At 38.5% G+C, this 19,335-nt stretch overlaps 1 protein-coding gene across 1 annotated transcript in view; it reads right to left on the reverse strand.

Moving 5' to 3' along the window:
• The window catches only part of map2k5 (mitogen-activated protein kinase kinase 5), a 73,925-nt gene that overhangs the window by 40,491 nt on the left and 14,099 nt on the right, over positions 1 to 19,335 (reverse strand). The window contains exons 8-14 of the mRNA XM_084745128.1: positions 17,379 to 17,443; positions 6,563 to 6,602; positions 6,362 to 6,430; positions 5,177 to 5,258; positions 4,050 to 4,111; positions 1,020 to 1,068; positions 835 to 908 (exon numbers count right to left, since the gene is read on the reverse strand). Coding sequence (XP_084601254.1) covers positions 835 to 908; positions 1,020 to 1,068; positions 4,050 to 4,111; positions 5,177 to 5,258; positions 6,362 to 6,430; positions 6,563 to 6,602; positions 17,379 to 17,443 — 441 coding nt within the window. The remainder of the gene's footprint in view (positions 1 to 834; positions 909 to 1,019; positions 1,069 to 4,049; positions 4,112 to 5,176; positions 5,259 to 6,361; positions 6,431 to 6,562; positions 6,603 to 17,378; positions 17,444 to 19,335) is intronic.

A 19,335-nucleotide genomic window follows, 5' to 3' on the forward strand; every position in this document is an offset into this window, starting at 1 on the left:
GCCATCAATGACAGGACTGTGATAATGAGTGTCTGTTCCCCTATGGCTTTTTTTTTTGGAATGTGCCCTACAGTGTGTGGGAGGGGGAGGGGGAGGGGGAGTGTATATGTGTGACAGAGAGGTAAACAGAAAAACAGAGTTAAAAAGACAGAGGACAAGTCAGTCCTGCTAGTGTTACACATACAGGGTGTAAAATTCACCTTGGAGCTTCCAAGCAAGCGGAGGTTAAAAATGAATAACATATTTGCAACAGAAAGGAGGGTTTGTGTGTGTGTGTGTGTGTGTGTGTGTGTGTGTGTGTGTGTGTCTGAAAAGGGAGACAGAGTCCTCGGGGTTGATGTTTGGGGGAATGGTGAAGGTCTGTCCCTGATGATTACATTACAAACACACACACTGCCACACACACACACACACACACACACACACACACACACACACACACACACACACACACACACACACACACACACAATGACTGAGCTATTGTCTGCCACCCACGCTTTCCCCACATCTCCTGAATACATATCAATGAGGCTTCGCCGTGGTGTGTGCGGGTCATAATTATAACAAGTGATTTTTTTTGGAGGCTGCAGAACAATGGAGGCGGGGGGGGGGGGGGAAGTTAATGTGAGAGGAAGACCCCTGGGACAGCGCTGATGTTTTGAGTTGAAAATGAATGCAGTGATTGACAGGTTGACCATATGCACACGGATCTGTCCACACACACACACACACACACACAGATTGCACAGGACTGTGGCGATGCAGCTGTAGACGATTGTTTTTCTTCTCTCTCTATCTATCTATCATGCTCACACAAACAAATCAGCGTACCTGCGTGCTGACACCAAAGTCACAGAGCTTGACTTGTCCCCGGGTGTTCACCAGCATATTGGAAGGCTTGACATCTGCGGAGACAAACTGCTTCAGAGAACTGCAACATCAGCACTCTGTAGCTTGTCTTTATCAACTCTGCTCTTTTTTTAATAAACACACAGCCTGCACACAACCATACTCACCTCTGTGAAGTATCTTCAGGCTCCACAGATACGTTAGACCTTTCACTACCTAGAGGCACCAATGAAAGAAAAAATCTATTAATATCAACATCATTCCATGTTTAACCAGCACACATGTCTGTATAATTAATTAATTTGGTTAATGTGGAGTGGTTACCTCCAGTTGATGTCTACAAACTGAAGTTATAGGTAGGGAGAAAATTACAGTGACCCTGTTTACACATCACAACTTGGCTGTCATGGCACACGTCATTAAGGTGGTCAGTGAGCTCCTAAGAGGCCAGGTGGGTTAGACAACATTCACCCTGAAATGTTAAAAGGGTTGGATACTGCTGTGCTGTCATGGTTCACACGTGTCTCTAATGGTGTATTGATGTTGCTCTTGGACTGGTAATCAGGAGTAGTGCTATCTGTTTCCTGAATGAGGACCAGAGGGTGCATTAGCTCTGATTATCATTCTTGTGAGAGCCTGTTGTTAGAAAGCAGATTGTGGCCAATTTTTAAACCTTACATTTAGAAGTTAGGTTGGTACAGTTACCCCGTTTCTTGCAGATTGGCAGATGAGTGAGGCGTCCCAGAAATGTGCTATGAGACAATGGCCTGTGGCATTCTGGACAAAAAAGGTCAACTGGATACTAGAGGTCTGCAAGCCTGTCGAGACCCAACAGGCCCTGACACGTTGAGTCAATTCGGGATGGGCTCTGCCCTTTTTTGTTTTTTAATAGATTAGGCTAATGTAACTTTTGCCTTTTAATTGTGCAGAGCACACTGTATGAAAAATTGTTTATTAACTATATCATAAACAGTATAAATCTTGTACATACGCATTTTTATTCACAAGCTTTACATGTGTCAGTTATTGTCAGGTATAATGCACCATGCAGAGCGTCAGGGAGGAGTTGAAGTGTGTTCCTAATAGTTGACAGTGGTTTGGAAAAAGCTGCATTTTGGAAGAGTTGTGATTTTATTATCACTACAACTACTAACAACAAGTGTCATGCACACCACAAAGAAAAGTAAGGGTAACTCTTTATTGACTTATTTGCTGCTGGATCATGTAGCTCATCTATATTCTCTATTGCATTCTTATTCTTCTCTAGAATGGACATATTCGTGGGCATAATTGCTGGTGGTCCTTGTGGTTAAATGTTAGTACTGTGTGTGTGTGTGTGTGTGTTTTGCCCTCATCAGAGAGTGCTGGAGTTTTCAGACAGTAAATGAATGAATACGGGCAGGACAATATATCAATATTATGTCAATACTGTGATATGACATTAGATAAAGCCTTAGATTTTGGATATTGTTATACCGTTACATGGCATAAGTGTTGTCTTTTCCTGGTTTTAAAGGCTGCAATACAGTAAAGTGTTCTAGCTGTTTTATTGCTTGCTTTTACACATTTAGTGATTGTATCCACATTACTGATGATTATCAAAAATCTCATTGTGCTAATATTATGAGAAAGTACCAACAGTAATCCCTACAATGTTGTCACAATATTGATAACTATCAATACAGGTATTAAGTGAATAAAAAAAAAAAAAAAAAAAAAAAAAAAGATTTTGTCCATATCACATAGCTCTGACATGAATAAACTTCTACAGCAGCCACAGTGTATGTAATGGAGCCCATATAGGAGGGCTCTGTTACATACACTGTGAATTCCAGCAGCAGTGTAATGAGGGAGGACCTCGGTATTGAGGCTTTGCTCCTTCGCATTAAATGAAATTCACTGAGTTTATTAGGGAACAAAGAATTCCTCCTTGCTGTGTCTCCTTGGAGGTGTTATGTGTACAACTGACTGGGAGAAAACACCAGGGTTAAAAACACACTGGAAGGAGCAATATATTTTGTTAAATAGGTAAGAGTGGACAGGCACTTGTTTGTCATCTTTATGCAGTGTATTATTGGTTGCACTTATATAACTCCACTTGCCTGGCTAGAATCATACAACATTCATAAAATCATTATATTTTTGTTTAAGTATTACTCATCTCCCAAGGTGGGTATTTTTTCATTTATGGGATGCATGGGATGAGTTGATTCTAGCCTCTAGCTTTCTGTCATCCTTCGACAACCTCTGAGACAAATTAAGGAAGCACAAAAGCTCTCTGAAGTCCTGCTGCCTCAAAAGGTTGTGGTGTGAGTGCCACATAGGCAGTGTGCAGCTTCACTCACACCCTCTTGGGTGCTTTTCCTTCTGTGATAATTAACAACTGTGACAGTGGAAAGGAGGGAAAGCTGTGAATTGGAATTAACACTGACTAAATAGCTGTCATTGTTTGATTACGGACAAAGTTAAAGGGGGGAGACAGAAAAGAGGAGCTGGAGATAGGAGAAGGATAATGAGGGTGGAAAAGAGACATGTATTTATCAACATCAAGGCCATTTCTATCAAAATGCTAGTTTTAACTGAGAGTAGAAAGGGAGGGAGAAAAGGGGAAAACAACAATGACTTTGTCCATCACTTCACCAAATAGAAGCTAATTGAAAAATTCACACCTGTGGTTCTCTTTTCTTTTATCTTATTAATAAAATGAATTTTCCTGTCAGACCTGTCCTGTATCCGGCAAACAAATAACAGGTCACACTGAAAACTGTGACTGTCTGGCACACATGGACGATCACACTCTAAGGCACTCTAATAGATTACACACTTCAACCTACTACAAGTAGTTTTTAACTGGTTATGAAAAAGTCTTAATTTAATACTGATGCATCTAAATGACCTACATATGTAAACAAGACCATCAGTGAAAATATTGGCTACATTATCCACTTAAAAGGAGGAAGGGAAATTTTTTATCCAAATCATTTTATTTTTGATGTTATATGTTGATGTTGTGTTTATGGTGGTGGTAACATTACTGCTTTTGTCCACAAGGGCCTCCAAAATCAACAAAATATTACAAGTTCCTTGTAGTAGCTTTAAATAAATGTTTCAAAAAACACCAGCTCTCAACTGAAATGTTTTTCTCTCAGTAATCAAGTGACTAATGGGGAGATTAGAAGTATTTCATGTAAACTTACTGCCACTGCGATCCTCCCCAACACATGCTCTGGTATTCTTTTATAGACATCCAGAGAACCACCTGCAAAAGACAAATTATTCATTCAAGCATTGATATTATGAGACAGATTTTGTACGGTTTCTCAAATAATTGCATAACAGTCTTTTTCGCACAACACACCATCCAGGTTGTAACACCCCACACATATCCAAACAAAAAACAGTTTCTTGCAATTTCATCCAGATCCAGCATCTGCACAATGCTGTGAAGCCCAAACTGGCACCCATGTCATGAAAAAACAGTTGATCCTCTTAGACTTCAAATTCACACAAAATAACTATGTAAAATCCTCCTCCATTAAAAAAAAAGTTCCTTCTTGTTCCTACAGTTGAATGTTTGAGCGTCACTGTGCTGGACAAAAAAGATTCTGGAATATTTAATGAGGTAGATGACTTACAATAATACATACATACATACACTTTTTTGAAAAATGTACGCAGACACATTATTTTCTAGTGTCTTCATACATGCCTGGAGGGCATCTTTAATTAGCTACAAGTAAGTGAGTCAACACAAGTACAATGACTATATTCACTGTTTGTTATTATTCCTCTTATTGTCACTTTAATTGTATCCGTTAAAACAATAATAAGAATTAATTGATGTTTCTGCATGTGGTCCGATTTTAATAACACCATATATTCTTGTTTGCAATAATCAAGTACAACTGGAAATGACTGATCAAAGAAAAGTTTCCTGAAGTAAAGAGAGCTGAAGGGTTAGACAGACTTTGCTGACAAGCTGGCCAAAGCGTGAAACAGGGGAATCACTGCATTAACACACACTTGGACAAACAGACACACCTAAAAACATAGACAGTCCCCCTTCTCACGCCAAACCAGACACACACATACAAACACACCTACAAATGCACTTAAGTCAAGATTTATTGCACCCTTGTAGCTTTTAGCACACGGGCATGCTAAGCAGCTCACAGCGATAAGACGTTCTCTTGATCTGCAGAAGTGTAAATGGATGCATGGTAGAGAGACGGAGGACAGTTCCCCAAAGTCTCTTCAACACAGCTGTGGCTCGCAAAGAAAGACAAACATGTCATATACTGGCTTAAGCCACAGAGAAACTCACCGTCCATAAATTCTGTGCATATTGATATCCTGTTCTCTACAAAAAAGGCACTGAAGAAAGTGATGATGTAGGGTGAATCACACTGTAATCAAGAGAAGAGACAAACTGATCATTAAAGAGCATGCCACAATATTTATCTGTGATACAGAAAGAATTTGTTAATACATTAATCTCATTATGAAGCTGAGCGAAAAGAGACTATGTGATCAGGAATTTGACTGCAGAAGAGCTCTAGCTCGTGATCATTCCTACTTAAGTGATGATAGTTAGAGCTCAAAAGCATGACTCAGGAGCATCAATTTGAAATCCATCATCTGTTTCTGTTTGGAAAGAATTTTTTATTTATGATTTAATCCTACATACGCTGCATGGGAAGAGGGCTAGCCAGAGCTCGATATTAAGGACATCCTGTTGTTCCAGGGGCAATAAAAATAGCACCTAGAAAGTTACAGCATCTGGGACAATTCTGGGACATATTGTCCTTATGCATTGCGAAAAATAAAGACCTACATCACATTAATTGTTCAGTGTATGAATTAAAAAAATATGAAGTGGCATCAACACAAACATTATGCAAAATCATATACATGATTTCACACTGTCATGGTGTTAAAAATAAAATTAAGTATTTACTATGAGATATGTTAAAAAAAAATTCCATTGCTGTATCTCAAAAAAGAGGTTTGCATTTGTGCTGTAGTTTGCAGTGACGTATTTATTTATCAAACAGTAAAAAAAAGAAATAGTAACTCGACCAAAAACGGAAAGGATAATGAAAAATGACTGTGTCAAAACAATCAAGTAAATGCAGGAAATATCTTGCACAACTTCTATGGTGGACAAGAGAGAGAGTCAAAGTGACTCAAAAATGAAAAACAGAACTTCAATTTGGGACAGTGGTTGTAAGTCTGTGACAGCTGAAAGTCGAATTCATGACGGTTGCGGGACACTGAAGAAAAAAAAATTCTCGCCGAGCACAAAGGGACAGTCGTCAGTAAACTCACATGGCTGGTCCATGTGTATGTTGCATGTGTGTCTATGTACCGCTGATCCCTGGCTTACATTGTAAGTCCAGAGGCGATAAATAACACTTCATTAGTTAAGGACTCATGGGTTATTCACAGTGTAGATCTGGTTGGACAGGAACCAGGGGGGACTGGGGGGGGTTGTGGTGAAAAAACTAACCTTGTAGAGGATTTCTAATTCTGACATGATCTGCTTCTGTAATTCCACCGTGATATCCAGAGGAATGACCTGTAATCAAATGTGGGGAAAAAAGGTCCAGCCTTAAATAAACGCAAAATTAACAAGTTCTGTTGATGTTCTGATAGGACGGAACAGACTGAGTGTCAAGTTTATTATCACCAGAAAGGGAGGAGTTCTCACCTTGACAGCTAAAACTCGCTTGCCAAGAAGATGGTACGCTCTGGAGGGACAAAGCAGAAGATGATATGAAACAAAAATGATGAGAGCAGTCACTTTTTATTTTAACAGTAACTTGAGTTTTTGTGTTTTGATTTTTAAACTTACAGTAGCTGGTAACACTTTGATTGATGGGGTGTGCATAACACTGACATGACACCACCATAGCCATGTCATGACATCTGTCATAAACATTCAGGAGTCTTTGTGAAGGTTTTTGACTGTTGTCATAGCGTCATTCAATCAATCTTGTCATTTTTAATGCAAAGTTGACACTGTTGATGATGAACTTCTTACAACAACTTGACATTTATCAAGTCATCATAATCTGTCATAAACCTGTCCTAGCAAGCCTAATTATCAAACCTACAGAAATGATTTAGTTTTATTTGTTAACATTAAATTATACTGTCATATGCAGTGGTTTTGCATTTTCGTGCAAAGTTGACAAGTCTTTGTTATAACAATTTGACATTAACCACGACAACACTGGTAACAATGACACAATTATAAAAGCATTTGACAATGTAATAAAACTTAATGACATCTTTATGTCAAGTCCAAATAGTAACACCACAGCTGAAGTCAAGGGAGTTTTTCATGACACTGTTATAGAAGGATTTTACGGTGCAGTAAATCCTAATGGCATCTAAAACGTACCACTGACATCAATGAACAAAATATTCATGACATTTATAACGCTCTCATGACAGCCAATGTAACGTTAATAGATAAAGCTAAATAGTTTCTTTAATTATGACAATTAAGCCTGCCATGGCATGTTTATGAAAGATTATTATGTCTTGATTAATGTCAAGCTGTCACAAGAAAGACACCTCAATGTCAACTTTGTATTCATGACATGGTTATGGCAGTGCAATCACAGTCTTATGCACACTGCTTCAAAAAAGTATAAGTAGTATAGTAGTTTTTTCTTCCATCTATTTTTTAACCTTTCTTTTAAGTGATGAGCTCTGATCATAGAGTATATTTTCACCTTTAAGCCACAGCCCTGGTATATCCATCATACACCCTGCAGAAACGCTCTGTTACTGTTGTGATGTTGTTGATAAATAAATATTGATCAGAGCAATCACAAATTGTTAATGTACTTATAATGTACTTCAAATGGTGAATAAGTTCAACTAAAGGGTAATGAGAGGACATAAATGACAATGACATACGAAACTCCACAGGTTTTCTGTGTTTCTGATCAATAGTCGAGTCAGCATGACAAAATGCCTCTGTCATTTCTGTTAAAGGTCAGAGGTCACAACCCAAAACCAGATCCAGTCAGCCCTATCACACGTTGTTCCAGACAGAGTTTTGAGTTGCAAGTGAAGCAGCAGTCACAGACCGTCACCGTAATGATTTAATTATCAAACTCCTTAATGCCAAACATCGGCTTTAGTTACAGCCCTTGAAGGTTAGTTTACGGCACCAGTGACAATACCTGAGGACCTCTCAACATACAATCCTCAAGGACGAATACTGTCCAACAGCTGTCAGGTGATGGAGTTGAGGTGGGGACAGTAGACGTCACACAGTCTGGTTAGCTTGCAAGCAGGCTTGGTGAACGTGATACGTGGCTACTCACCTGTCAGCGGGTCTCCCAGAGAGAGTGTGTATGGTGCAAGGTGTGATTAATGTGTCTTAGATTGGAGTATCACGTTGCTCTTCGGCCAGACACCTCAAAACTGGCCCAGGCCTTTAATTAATGACACCTATTAGTGCCATGTCAAGTATTTACCCACAGTCAGGACAAACAGAGACCAGTGTCAACTGTAGCTCTGCCATACTGTACTGTACTGTATATAAAATTTCAGTTTGCATTTTAGTTTTTACATCTTTGATAACAGTCTTGTCACAGCTGAAGTCAAAAGCAAAACTAAAGACCTTTTAGAGATTAAATTAAAAGAAAAACCCAAGGTATCCAGAGAGAATCCACATTAACCAATTATATTCAACTATTCATTAATTTTATGATTTATGGCAAGGTCTCAATTTCCTTTCATTTGTAGGAAGTTCAAAATTGTGAAAATATTACTGATGTCAGCTTCTATAACATGCTGAACTGTTTTAAGCCACATGGCAAGCTGTGCCTAAAAGTTCGCAGATAAAAGATACAAAATATGGAAAGGCAAAAGATTCAAATAAAGTTCATAGTTATTAAAACAAACCATATGCCTTCGTCTGACTTAAATGGACAGTGTATTTTCTTTTTGCCCCAAGAGTGCTGGTGTTTTTGATCTTAAGCACCGTCTTTTCTAGAAAAGAGTTCTTTGCACATAAGGCTGATGGCCTTGTTTCCATTTTGATGTCTCGGTCTTCCTTTAAGCTACAATCAATATCAGTTAAGCATGACTGCTGCCTCTTAATTAAGATGAAGATGTTAATTGAGGCAAGATCGCAGGGGTAGACATGTTAAATACTGACTGGGCAGGTTGAATGTGTGTAAGGCAGTCTGAAAAGAGATTACACCAGGTCTTCACCATGCTTAACAACTTGTAGTTCCCAATGAGAAGTCATGCTGAAAGACATATCCAGCCCATAGCTGAATTCACCTTACTACGACTTAAACACATGAGAAATTAAGCTTTGTGTGCACGTGATACCATGCAAATAACTTTCATCTGCGTTTGTGTGCATATGTACCTACATGCACAGTCTCACATGTATGTATTAAAGCCAATGCTGTTTTTGTTTATGTTCATAAAGAACGGTTAAATTGTGTACACTAATACTTACATGATAAACTTTATGTCTAAGTTAGATATACAAGAGTTAAAGCTATAATATGCAACATTTCTCCATTAAAATTTCTAAAAATGGTGTACCTGTTATAGATATGTTGAGCTGTTGACTAAATGTGACAAGAACAAAATTTTAGTATTGCCTTATTCATGAACACTATTTCTGCCCGAGTCATGCCAGATAGATTGTCATCTGAAATGGTGTTTATTTAACAAAAAAAAATAACTCTCATGACCCCATGCTACTTCAGATATCATCAAACTACAGGAGAGAGACCTCTAGAGGCAGAACTTTAATTGTGCATTTAAGAAATCACAATTTAAAAAAAAAAAAAAAAGTGCTTTAAAGGCATGTTTTTGAGCAGGAAATATGGTGTGACTACTGCTTGTTTAAAGCTTTATTCTCAGACTGTCCTTGACCACCTCAGGGCCGAACATCCCTGTATGAGTTACAGTGACAGGCTTGTGACAGCGGGAGACATGGGGACAAGGTTACATAGCCACCCCCCGCCACTTCCCCCTGATCTGACCCCAGTAAACGTGCCCCATTGCCTGGATCTTATTTACACTCTAGCTCGCTCTGTAATAAAAGCTCCATCATGCAGTATTCATAGGGCCTCTCTCTATGTCTCTGAAGTCGGGGCTGCGGGTTAGAGAGACCGGCCTCCTGGATCAGGGCTAACGTGGTACTTTTACACCGCCACATGGATGACGGGCCTGCCTTCTCCCTCCCTGACTCTCTCACCTGATACGCCTGTAATGAGTCTCCTAACTGACACACAGACAGAAACCAAAACACAGACACTCACAGACAGACATAATGTACAGACTAAAGCTTGCTAAATAAAGGCTGAGAAGCTCAAACGTCAAAGTTGAAAGGCTTGTTTATATCTTGGCATGCTAAGAAGTGAAAGTAAATATTTCTCAGTTCCACAGATGGACTTTGATATCACTTTTGAGAAATGGCCTCTTGTGGCTGAGAGAGAAATTACAACAGCACAACAGTTGTTGGTTTGCCATTTGCTGTAAAACTGCCTTACATCTACACTGCCCTCAGATGTCTGTTAACGAGATGGTGTATGGGCCAGCAGCTATGAAGGAGTATGTTTACTTTCATTGATAAAAATATTATATTCCTTGTCAATTATTTTCTCAATTAATCGACTGGCTGTTTGGTCTGAAAAATATCAAAGAATTGTGAAAATGTGGATTACTGTTTGCTAAAGCCCAAGATGATTTCCTCAAATCTTATTTTGCCCACAACCCAAAAATACAACAACCTGAAAACATTCACATTTAAGAAGGTGGGGTCCAAGGATTTTGACTTTTTTTTTCTTAAAAAAGTATTCAAACTGATCAATCAATAATCAAAACAGTTGCCTATTAATTTAAGAATTGATTAATCGTTATGAATCTACCATTCACTCATTGTCAGACCAGATCTACACATGCCACACTGCGCCACCTCCAGGATAGGAAAGTAACAGCTGAAACAGTTTAGCCATCTCTAGGAACATAAGAGCTGCTAAAATTGCACATCTTGCAACACCTACAGGCAGTAAGTGTTACAGCAGAAGTTTGTTCCATGTATACTTTCTGTTCATATTACCTCTGCCATGGAGATTATGTTTTCAGTGATGCCTGTCTGTTTGTCAGCAGAATTAAGGAAAACCAACTGACCTGATTTTCATGGACTTACTGGAAGGTGTAGCATGGGCCAAAGAAGAAGCCATAAAAGAGCATATCCAAATCACAGGACAGGCACAAATTATTATTATTGTAGGTTTCACAGTTTAGACTATGTCCCATTTAAGATTAATTGGAACATCACTGTGTCACTCTAACCTCCAGTGGATACCAAATAATCAAACAATCATACCACAATCATTTCATAATCATTTAGCTCGAGGCTGCAAAAGACTAACCAGTTGTTTTTTAAAATTTTGTAAGTGAATGTATTTTTTTTTCCAATCAGGTTTCAGATTACACTTTCAGGTTTTTAACCATTAGATAATTTTTTATTATCTGGAGAAAAACTTATTGATTTCAATAAGTCCAAATATTCAGCATGAGTGACAAATGTAGACATAATTTTTGAAGTTCTGCCATATATTTGTGTCCATGTAATGATAAATATATTGCTCTTTGAGGGGCACTGATACAGGAAAAAATGGCTACAGTAAAAGGAACTCATGCTTTACATTACAGAAATCATCAGGTTTGTCTCAAGCATCATTTTTTTCTCATATAAACATCAAATGCCATTCTCTGTGAACTCTCTGCCTCTGTGAACTCTGTGAAAAAAAACTGTGAAAATAGCATTAGAGCAGCCAAATACATTAGTCACTGGTTGGTCATTGATAAGGGAATCAAATAAGCATTGTAACCTTCAAGAACATAGGATTTAGGGTTGGGTGATATCTACTAAATTGGCATTTGATGATGTACACAGTGAAACACTGTAATGTACAATGATATGGTTGCCGGGTCTAAAAGGATCTTGATCTCAGCACCACGTCGGTAACTTAGCTGTGTTTAAAAAGAAAATTCTAAACACAACACAGCAGAAATGAATAGCAGCAACAGCAACGCCAAAAAATGAACAACTCTATGGCAACTCTAAATGGACATACTCCCTAAAATACAGAAGGCTTTTACGATGGTAGGGGGCTCACTGGTTGATGACTGTCAAACATCGCAATGGACAAATAGCATTGTCCGTCATCTCAACCCTAGTAGGATTTATTAAAGAGATGTTGCATTAGACTGAATTTAAGGAGTGCTTCATCAGCCTTATAGTTAAGCATTTACAACTAATTTCAAAACAAATCTGATTTACCTATTCCAACCCACTACACCATGCTTAACAAGATGAAGTATCAAACAGCCACCACAATCTTCAAAACACATTTCATATTCTCTGCTCAGGAGAGACAGTTTATTTACCAAAATAAAATCAAAAGCAAGTACAAGCAGGTACGTCAAAACCAATCAAAAGAGTTCACTTAAAATGCACTTGAGAGGCACTGTGAAACCAGGTTTAAATTGCAATCCCATTCAACTCGCTCTAGGCACAATCTGAAAATATCTGGATACAAGATACCATGTTACCACCAATTAACCAAAGAGGTTTGGCCCTTCAATGTACAGTCTAATCAATGAGGTGAAAAAACAAAATCAATGGAGAAAATGGTCTGTGAGACTAAAGGAACAGCTGTGGGTGTCTAAGTAGATGTCACCACAGTCACAGCCAGGCAAATGTGCTTGTTTTAATTGCACTGCTGGATCCATGAGTCATGAAAATAGCCTGTGTGTCCTTGTTATTGTATTTATAAGCCATAGAGTCAGTTAGATTGGTGGACAAGATGGACCTCTGAGAGAGTGTGTAATAAAAACCAAAGGCTGACATTGATAGATGGCTGGGTCAGCTTGTGGCTATGGAGAGCTGAGGTGTTGGTAACATCCAATTGAGTCTAAATGGCTCTGGGTCATAAATGGGCTAAGAGGTTAAAAGGTGGGGAGTGGTAGTGCTTTTCACACGTGATAAGCCTAATATAAGCTGGACCAAAGGGTAGAGGCTGAAGAGGACAGAGAATTGGTTTCTAAGCAAGCAAGAGGCCTGTCCAGGCCCTCGGTGCATAAAATATCGGGACTGGTCTGAAATGAATTCTGATTCTGCTGATATGACAGGCTGTTAAGAAGACGCTTTAATTATGCGTCAGAGCTTAACAATAAGTAATGGGCAAGTAAATCTGGCAACTCACTTGGTAAAATTTTGAATTTAACTATTCAACTAGTTTCAATTAATTAATTGTGCAAAATGGCAAAAAAAAAAATGCTATTTTCAGCCTCTCAAACATTGAGATTTTTGCTTTTCTTCATTTAGTATCGAATGTATCCAAAATGTGACATTTAAAGAAATGACTAGGGACTTTGAGAAACTGGGACAGACATTTTTCACTATTTTCTGACATTTTATAGAAACTGTAGCCTCAGATTAAACATGGCATTAATTTTAGTTGTTGTTGTTATTTGACTTAATTTGATCTCTAATAAATAAAAAAAATTGTACAGGGGCAAGCAAAAATTAACTTCAGGCAAGTAGATTTATAACCCACTTTCTAACCCTGTGTGCAAATGATGCAAGTATGTCTGTGGTTTGTTTTTTGAGGTGTCTGAAACAGATAGCATAGTTGCTATTTACAATTATTGCTCAGAATCAGTCATGACAGGTTGAGCCAATTACATTCTTTTAACACTACAAATTTAACTGCCCATCTTAGGAGCTGTCATCCTGATCATTACAAATGTTCCATGAATATGTGAAGAGCGAAGAGAAACGGGTACCAGTGAAAAGAACCTGTCCGCAGCAGTTTTCTTTTTATGCCCAGCAAATGTGTACATTTTGGAAAGCATTGTATTTTATGTCTGCATCTGCCCGTGGGCCATTACAATAAAGGTAGGCATAATAATTAATGTTAATTCCAATACAGGAGAGACTTGATGTTCTCTGCAATTAGGTGGAACATAATGTGTGCATATATCTATATTTGCAATCGGCCAAAATGAGTTGGAAAATATCAGCATATCAACAAAAATCTGTTTTTGCATTTCTAAACAGTATTTTAAAATATTGCTCATTTCCTGCTTGACACAGGAAAAACTGTTTAGTACAGCTAATCAATACAGATAAAGCTACAGTAATTTTCAGTGAGTTTTACACCCAAACAAAAGTGCATGTGTGCCTATGATACTGAAAACATGCATCTGGCCGATATTTTTCCATCTCTGGAAAAAAAAAATTATATAAATACTTGCCTGCTGAAATAAAAATTAATTATTTTTGGGACAGTTTACCTTTATTTGATAGTGACAGCTGTAGATACAATAGGAAAGGGGGTAGAGACAGAAGGAATGATACGCAGCTAACAGGCCACAGGTGGGAGTCAAACTGGCGGTCACTGCAGAGGACTGATAGCATCAGTACTTGTGGCAGACTTTCCACCAACTGAGCCACAGGGGCACCCTGTCACTGGCATATTTTATCAGCTGTTGATATTTGGCATTAATTCTAAAAGCTGACCAATGACAAATAATGGGGACAGCACACACTGGAGGACTGTGATGCATGATATGCCGAGGTGACAGTAACCTCCTAGCCTCCTTCTTCAGTTTGCAGCTGATGCAACTCTATGTGACACATGGCAAAAGTAATTAGTCAGCTGCAGCTTCCATACTGTTTGATCATCTGACTGTTGCTATGATCCAATTACTTTGCTGAGTACAATGTAAGAGGACCAATGACCAGATCTGCAAAAACATAACACAAGTTGTAATAAACCGCTGTTTACCTTTAAGCATGCATCAGCAGCAGACTTTTTGGTTTCTTCAGCGGATGTTTAAAATTTAAAACTGCTGCAGTAATATTTAAGCAATGCATGCACCAAACCCAAATAAAAACTGGAGCAAAAGAATGAAAACATGCATTAACGGAGAAAACATCTTTCTTTTCCAACAAAACTAACAGGTACGCCACAGCGAGGCAGCCCAGTAGTTTGAAGAGGAAAACAGTAGTTTGTTTGTTCTTTTTACCACACAGAACTACATGTTTTGTTCAAAGGAGTTCTACTGTGAATACTGCTGACAAGTAAACATTGTAATTAATGAAGACATTTAAATATATTGGGGACAATTAGACTAATCCATGCTAATGCAATGCTCCTTTCTTTTATCTCTGTACAGTCTCTAAACACAGAGGTTGTGGTTGATTGAACTGGACAGTAGATTAAGGTGATCCTTCCAACCTGGACTCTTCACATTTTCATCTCTTTATGCACCTGATTGGATAATCTCAGCTTCCTGTCCAGACCCTTAAGAAAATCCCACCATGATAAAGCTTCTGTGAGGACAGACTGGATAATTCTGATGTGCTTAAGGCATCACTGTTTATCTTAAAATACACTTTTAGCATGAAATGCTTTTAAAGAGATATGTACAAAGAAGAAAAGATTACTCTATTTGTAAGTTGTAATAAGTTGACTGGAACTGCTAAAGCGAAAAATCCAGCCAGACTGAATACAAGGTGAGGCCAAGGGAAGAGCGATATTAAATAATTGGGAGCTTTTTTCTGACTGTGACAAAATAATTAAAATTAAAGAAATGGGGAAGCAATTAACAGTTACTGATGAAAATTTCTAGGAGCCGATGTCAAGGCCACCAACACAATTAACACCAATTTTGTTATAAATTCACAATTTTGAGTTTCCTCGAGCTCTAATGACTAGTTATAAAGGGGCAGGAAGCTTAGAACACTAACATATTATATTATGCCTTTTCTGTTTAATGCATTTATGGAAGGGATTTTATTCATTTATTTTTTTATGGCAAAAGGTGATTATTGAAGTTGTACTTTAAGTACCTTAACGATTAGTCAAGCTTGTTCCACAAAGACATGTAGTCAAACAGGGTCCTGCTTTAAGTGCTGTTGTGTCTGTGATTTGGGTCGCCAGGGTGGATCTGAACGGTGCTATCTGAGAACTTTTGTCCTACTCAAGGGTTGTATGTATGTTTATGTCGATGAAAAAGCTCAAGTCAGAGGTCTATAATTACAGTAATTTTATTGCTGTATTTGCAATTAAATGCATGAGAAATTTGGGTTGATAGAGTAGGTGTTCTGTTTTTTGACTGGACCTACTGGTGGGTGACATTAGGTTTGCTGGCAATGCCTGGTTGAGGGCACTATTCAGTATAATTTTAGCTTTCATCATCAAGACAGAATCTCCAGTGTCATGTTGGAGTCAGAGTAGACCTCCTTTAAAATAAGAGGAAGAGGCAGTCCAAAACATGGTTGATGTTTACTGAACTAATGCTAACTCAGCGGAAAACTTGCTTAGAATTACCATGTAGTATGAACGTGAGCCACAGAATGTGATCTGTGATAGGCTTTAAGGGCTACATCTTCAAGCTGTCAACAAGTATGTTAGGGCTCAAGTAAAAAATTAGATATATCTGAATTAAAATAGACATGCAATAAAAAATCTACGCCAACATAACACAAACAACCAGGCTTTTGTTTTGTCTGTATTTTTTTTATCATCTCTTTTCAACCATAAAAAATTTCAGCACCAAAGCATATGGATTTTTTTGTGGGGCTAAATTGACTGAGAAGTTGTTGGGCTTGCAGTATTGGCCTTCACCAGTGCAGTGTAACCATTTCTGGGGCCAAACTTATCAGCAATCTTATTCTCCTGAACCTATGAGAGATTGGCTCTTAATGAAACTATCTCAAAGTCATAAAACTGTAAAAGGTGGTTGGAAAGAAAGGGGTGAAAATAAAAAAAAGACATTCTCATGGATTTGCAAGGTAGGAAATTTACTGGGTTTTCTGGGGACCGTGTGAGGCAGACCACTCTGTCAAGTCAAGGTTAGCCTGAGCAGTGATCAATACTTCAATCTCAATAAAACAGCTCAATAGCTAAAGATTGATGGGAAGAAGGAAACACAAGGTGGGGAAAAGAAGGATAGAAGGAGTGATACAAATGCCAACCTTGTCATAATGTTAGCAGGGCAGTAATACATTTGTCTCGTCAGAAAGGATGGAGCTCTTCTATAGTGGCAGGTAATGTGCTGTACTATAGACAGATTAACTCAATTGCTGTCATACCTTACAGCCCCGAATCAATATCATATATGTTTGCAACCTTCAAACCAGAATAAATAAATGCAGGTAGAGACACAAACAGCCTGATAGATGTCACACCAAACACAGAGATAAATGGACGGACGAAGGGACAGAGGAAAGGTGGTGGACAGTAGCACACCCTTCACAGAACCCTACTGAGTAATGTGTTTGTCGTAAACATGAGCAGAAAAAACGTCAGCAATCATATCACATCAGTCTCAAACTGGCGACTAATTGCAACATTCTTCCTGAATATTTGCACTGTATTGCTACCGTGTCACTATCCGTTATTGTGCTGTGGCCTTGTCATGTTGGTGCTTCAATGTGGGAGCCAGCAAACACTTACTTGTAAACTGTGCCTCCGTTTCCATGGCCAAGCTGCTCTTGGTAGTGGATGTCTTGGGCATTTATCTGCAGAGCCACAAAAACACACACAAGTACACAAAAGGTACTTTGATGTTATAACATGAGAAGACACGCAACCAGTGGATGATCTGTGTAACTACACAGGTGAGAGAGAGAAAGGGGGGGGGGGTACATTGTCACCAGAGGCTATAAACAAGACAAGCATTCAGGTCACTCCAAGTTCAGCAACATAAGGAGAGAAAACACAGAGGGGCAGGAGGAGGAGAAGAGGAGATCAATACAACATTTGCTGTCCAATTTATAAAAGGACATTGTGCTTGGGTGAGTGGGGGAGTGACTGATGTAGAGTTTAACGACAATTTGTTGGCTGTTGTCGTTCCAGTCTACTTTGATTAAAAAAAAAAAAAAAAAAAAAGTGTCAGAGGCTGGTAATATAATGTAGCCTGACACAACATGGCCGGTCTAATGTTTCCTCTTCTTGCCGATTTTCAGAATACCAGTCAAAATTTTCCTGTAGGATAATTTTGTAGTTCTGATTTAAGTTAAGTTGGTCTAGACCTGCTCCTTATGAAAAGTGCCTTGAGATAACTTCCATTAGGATTTGGTGCTATTATACATACAAATAAAAATTAAGTTGAATATGGAAGATTAAATCTGTTATGTCACTAATGATGGAGTAGGTTAATGCACTGCCTGTCTGATGATATTGTGTGGACAATCACAAAAAAAACAATAAGGAAAACATTCCACAAAAGCTCTACAGTTATAAATGACACTTTTAAGAGTAACCAACAGCCTTCTCCTCATATAGGTGTTTATTTCAACTGAAATTAATTGAACTACACCGGATAGTCATTCATGAATGTATTTTCACAAATTATCATGTTGTGTTGATCCTGGTATTGAGTATTGGAGTGAAAATTACTGTATTCTAACAGTGACTATTGTGTTTGAATCTCTTAATTATTTGCCACGGTCCATGCTGCATTGGAGCAACTGGTTCAACATGTGTATGACTGGTTTGTGAGTCTGTGTGGCGCTCATTGAGGTCGCAGGCGAATGGTGTCCTGTCAATACGCCAGTTTTGTCTGGATGAATGCCCACCTATACTGTGGCTGATACGATATCAATGTGGAGCTGCCAAAACTAATGTTGTACAGACAGAAAGAGGCAGGATCACAACATACATGTAGGCCTGAAGCAATAATTACTTTATTGACTTATCAAGGTCAGCAAAAAGTGTTTTTCCTTTCAGAAAAACTGACCGAGATCATGTCTATATATCGTACAAAGTCTATCCACGTTTGTGTGTGTTTGTTTACATAAGAATGGCACCAACATTTTAATCAACATGATGTCACAATAAACAGCAGGGGTTTCCCCACCATTATAAGACTTGAATGCAGCGCTAAGCATTTTATCACAGTGCCGTAGCTGAATGAACAAGAAATGAGTATGCTGAGACACGTTTCGCTATTATTTCTGGCTGCGTTGCTTCCATCCTCTCATCGTCTGCTGTCTGAATTAAAAGTTCATTGCTATTTTAAAGGGTGTACTTGCACTATTTATGCTATTATATTATCATGACATCACTGACATAAAATTGTCTTAAAATTAAAATACTAATATATCGCAATTATTTCTGGGACAACATATTGCCCAAGTAAATAAATTCTGACAGGCCTACATGCATGTAAGCATGCGTGCACACAACACATACAAGCCCCCCCCCAATTCAACTCAATTGATTAGATAACACAATGAAAGTAGGGAGGTAGAGAGAATGAGAGGAGATGGATGAAAGGATGGAGGAGAAGGGAGAGAACAACTCTATTAGTTCACTGTGTTACAGCAGAAACCTGAGAGGCTGCTGGCTTAATTGTCTTTCTGACACGCTAGCCACTGTGTGTGTGTGTGTGTGTGTGTGTGTGTGTGTG

The sequence above is a fragment of the Lutjanus erythropterus genome, chromosome 1 (assembly GCF_056507025.1).
Source record: "Lutjanus erythropterus isolate fLutEry1 chromosome 1, fLutEry1.hap2, whole genome shotgun sequence".
NCBI lineage: Eukaryota > Metazoa > Chordata > Actinopteri > Lutjaniformes > Lutjanidae > Lutjanus > Lutjanus erythropterus.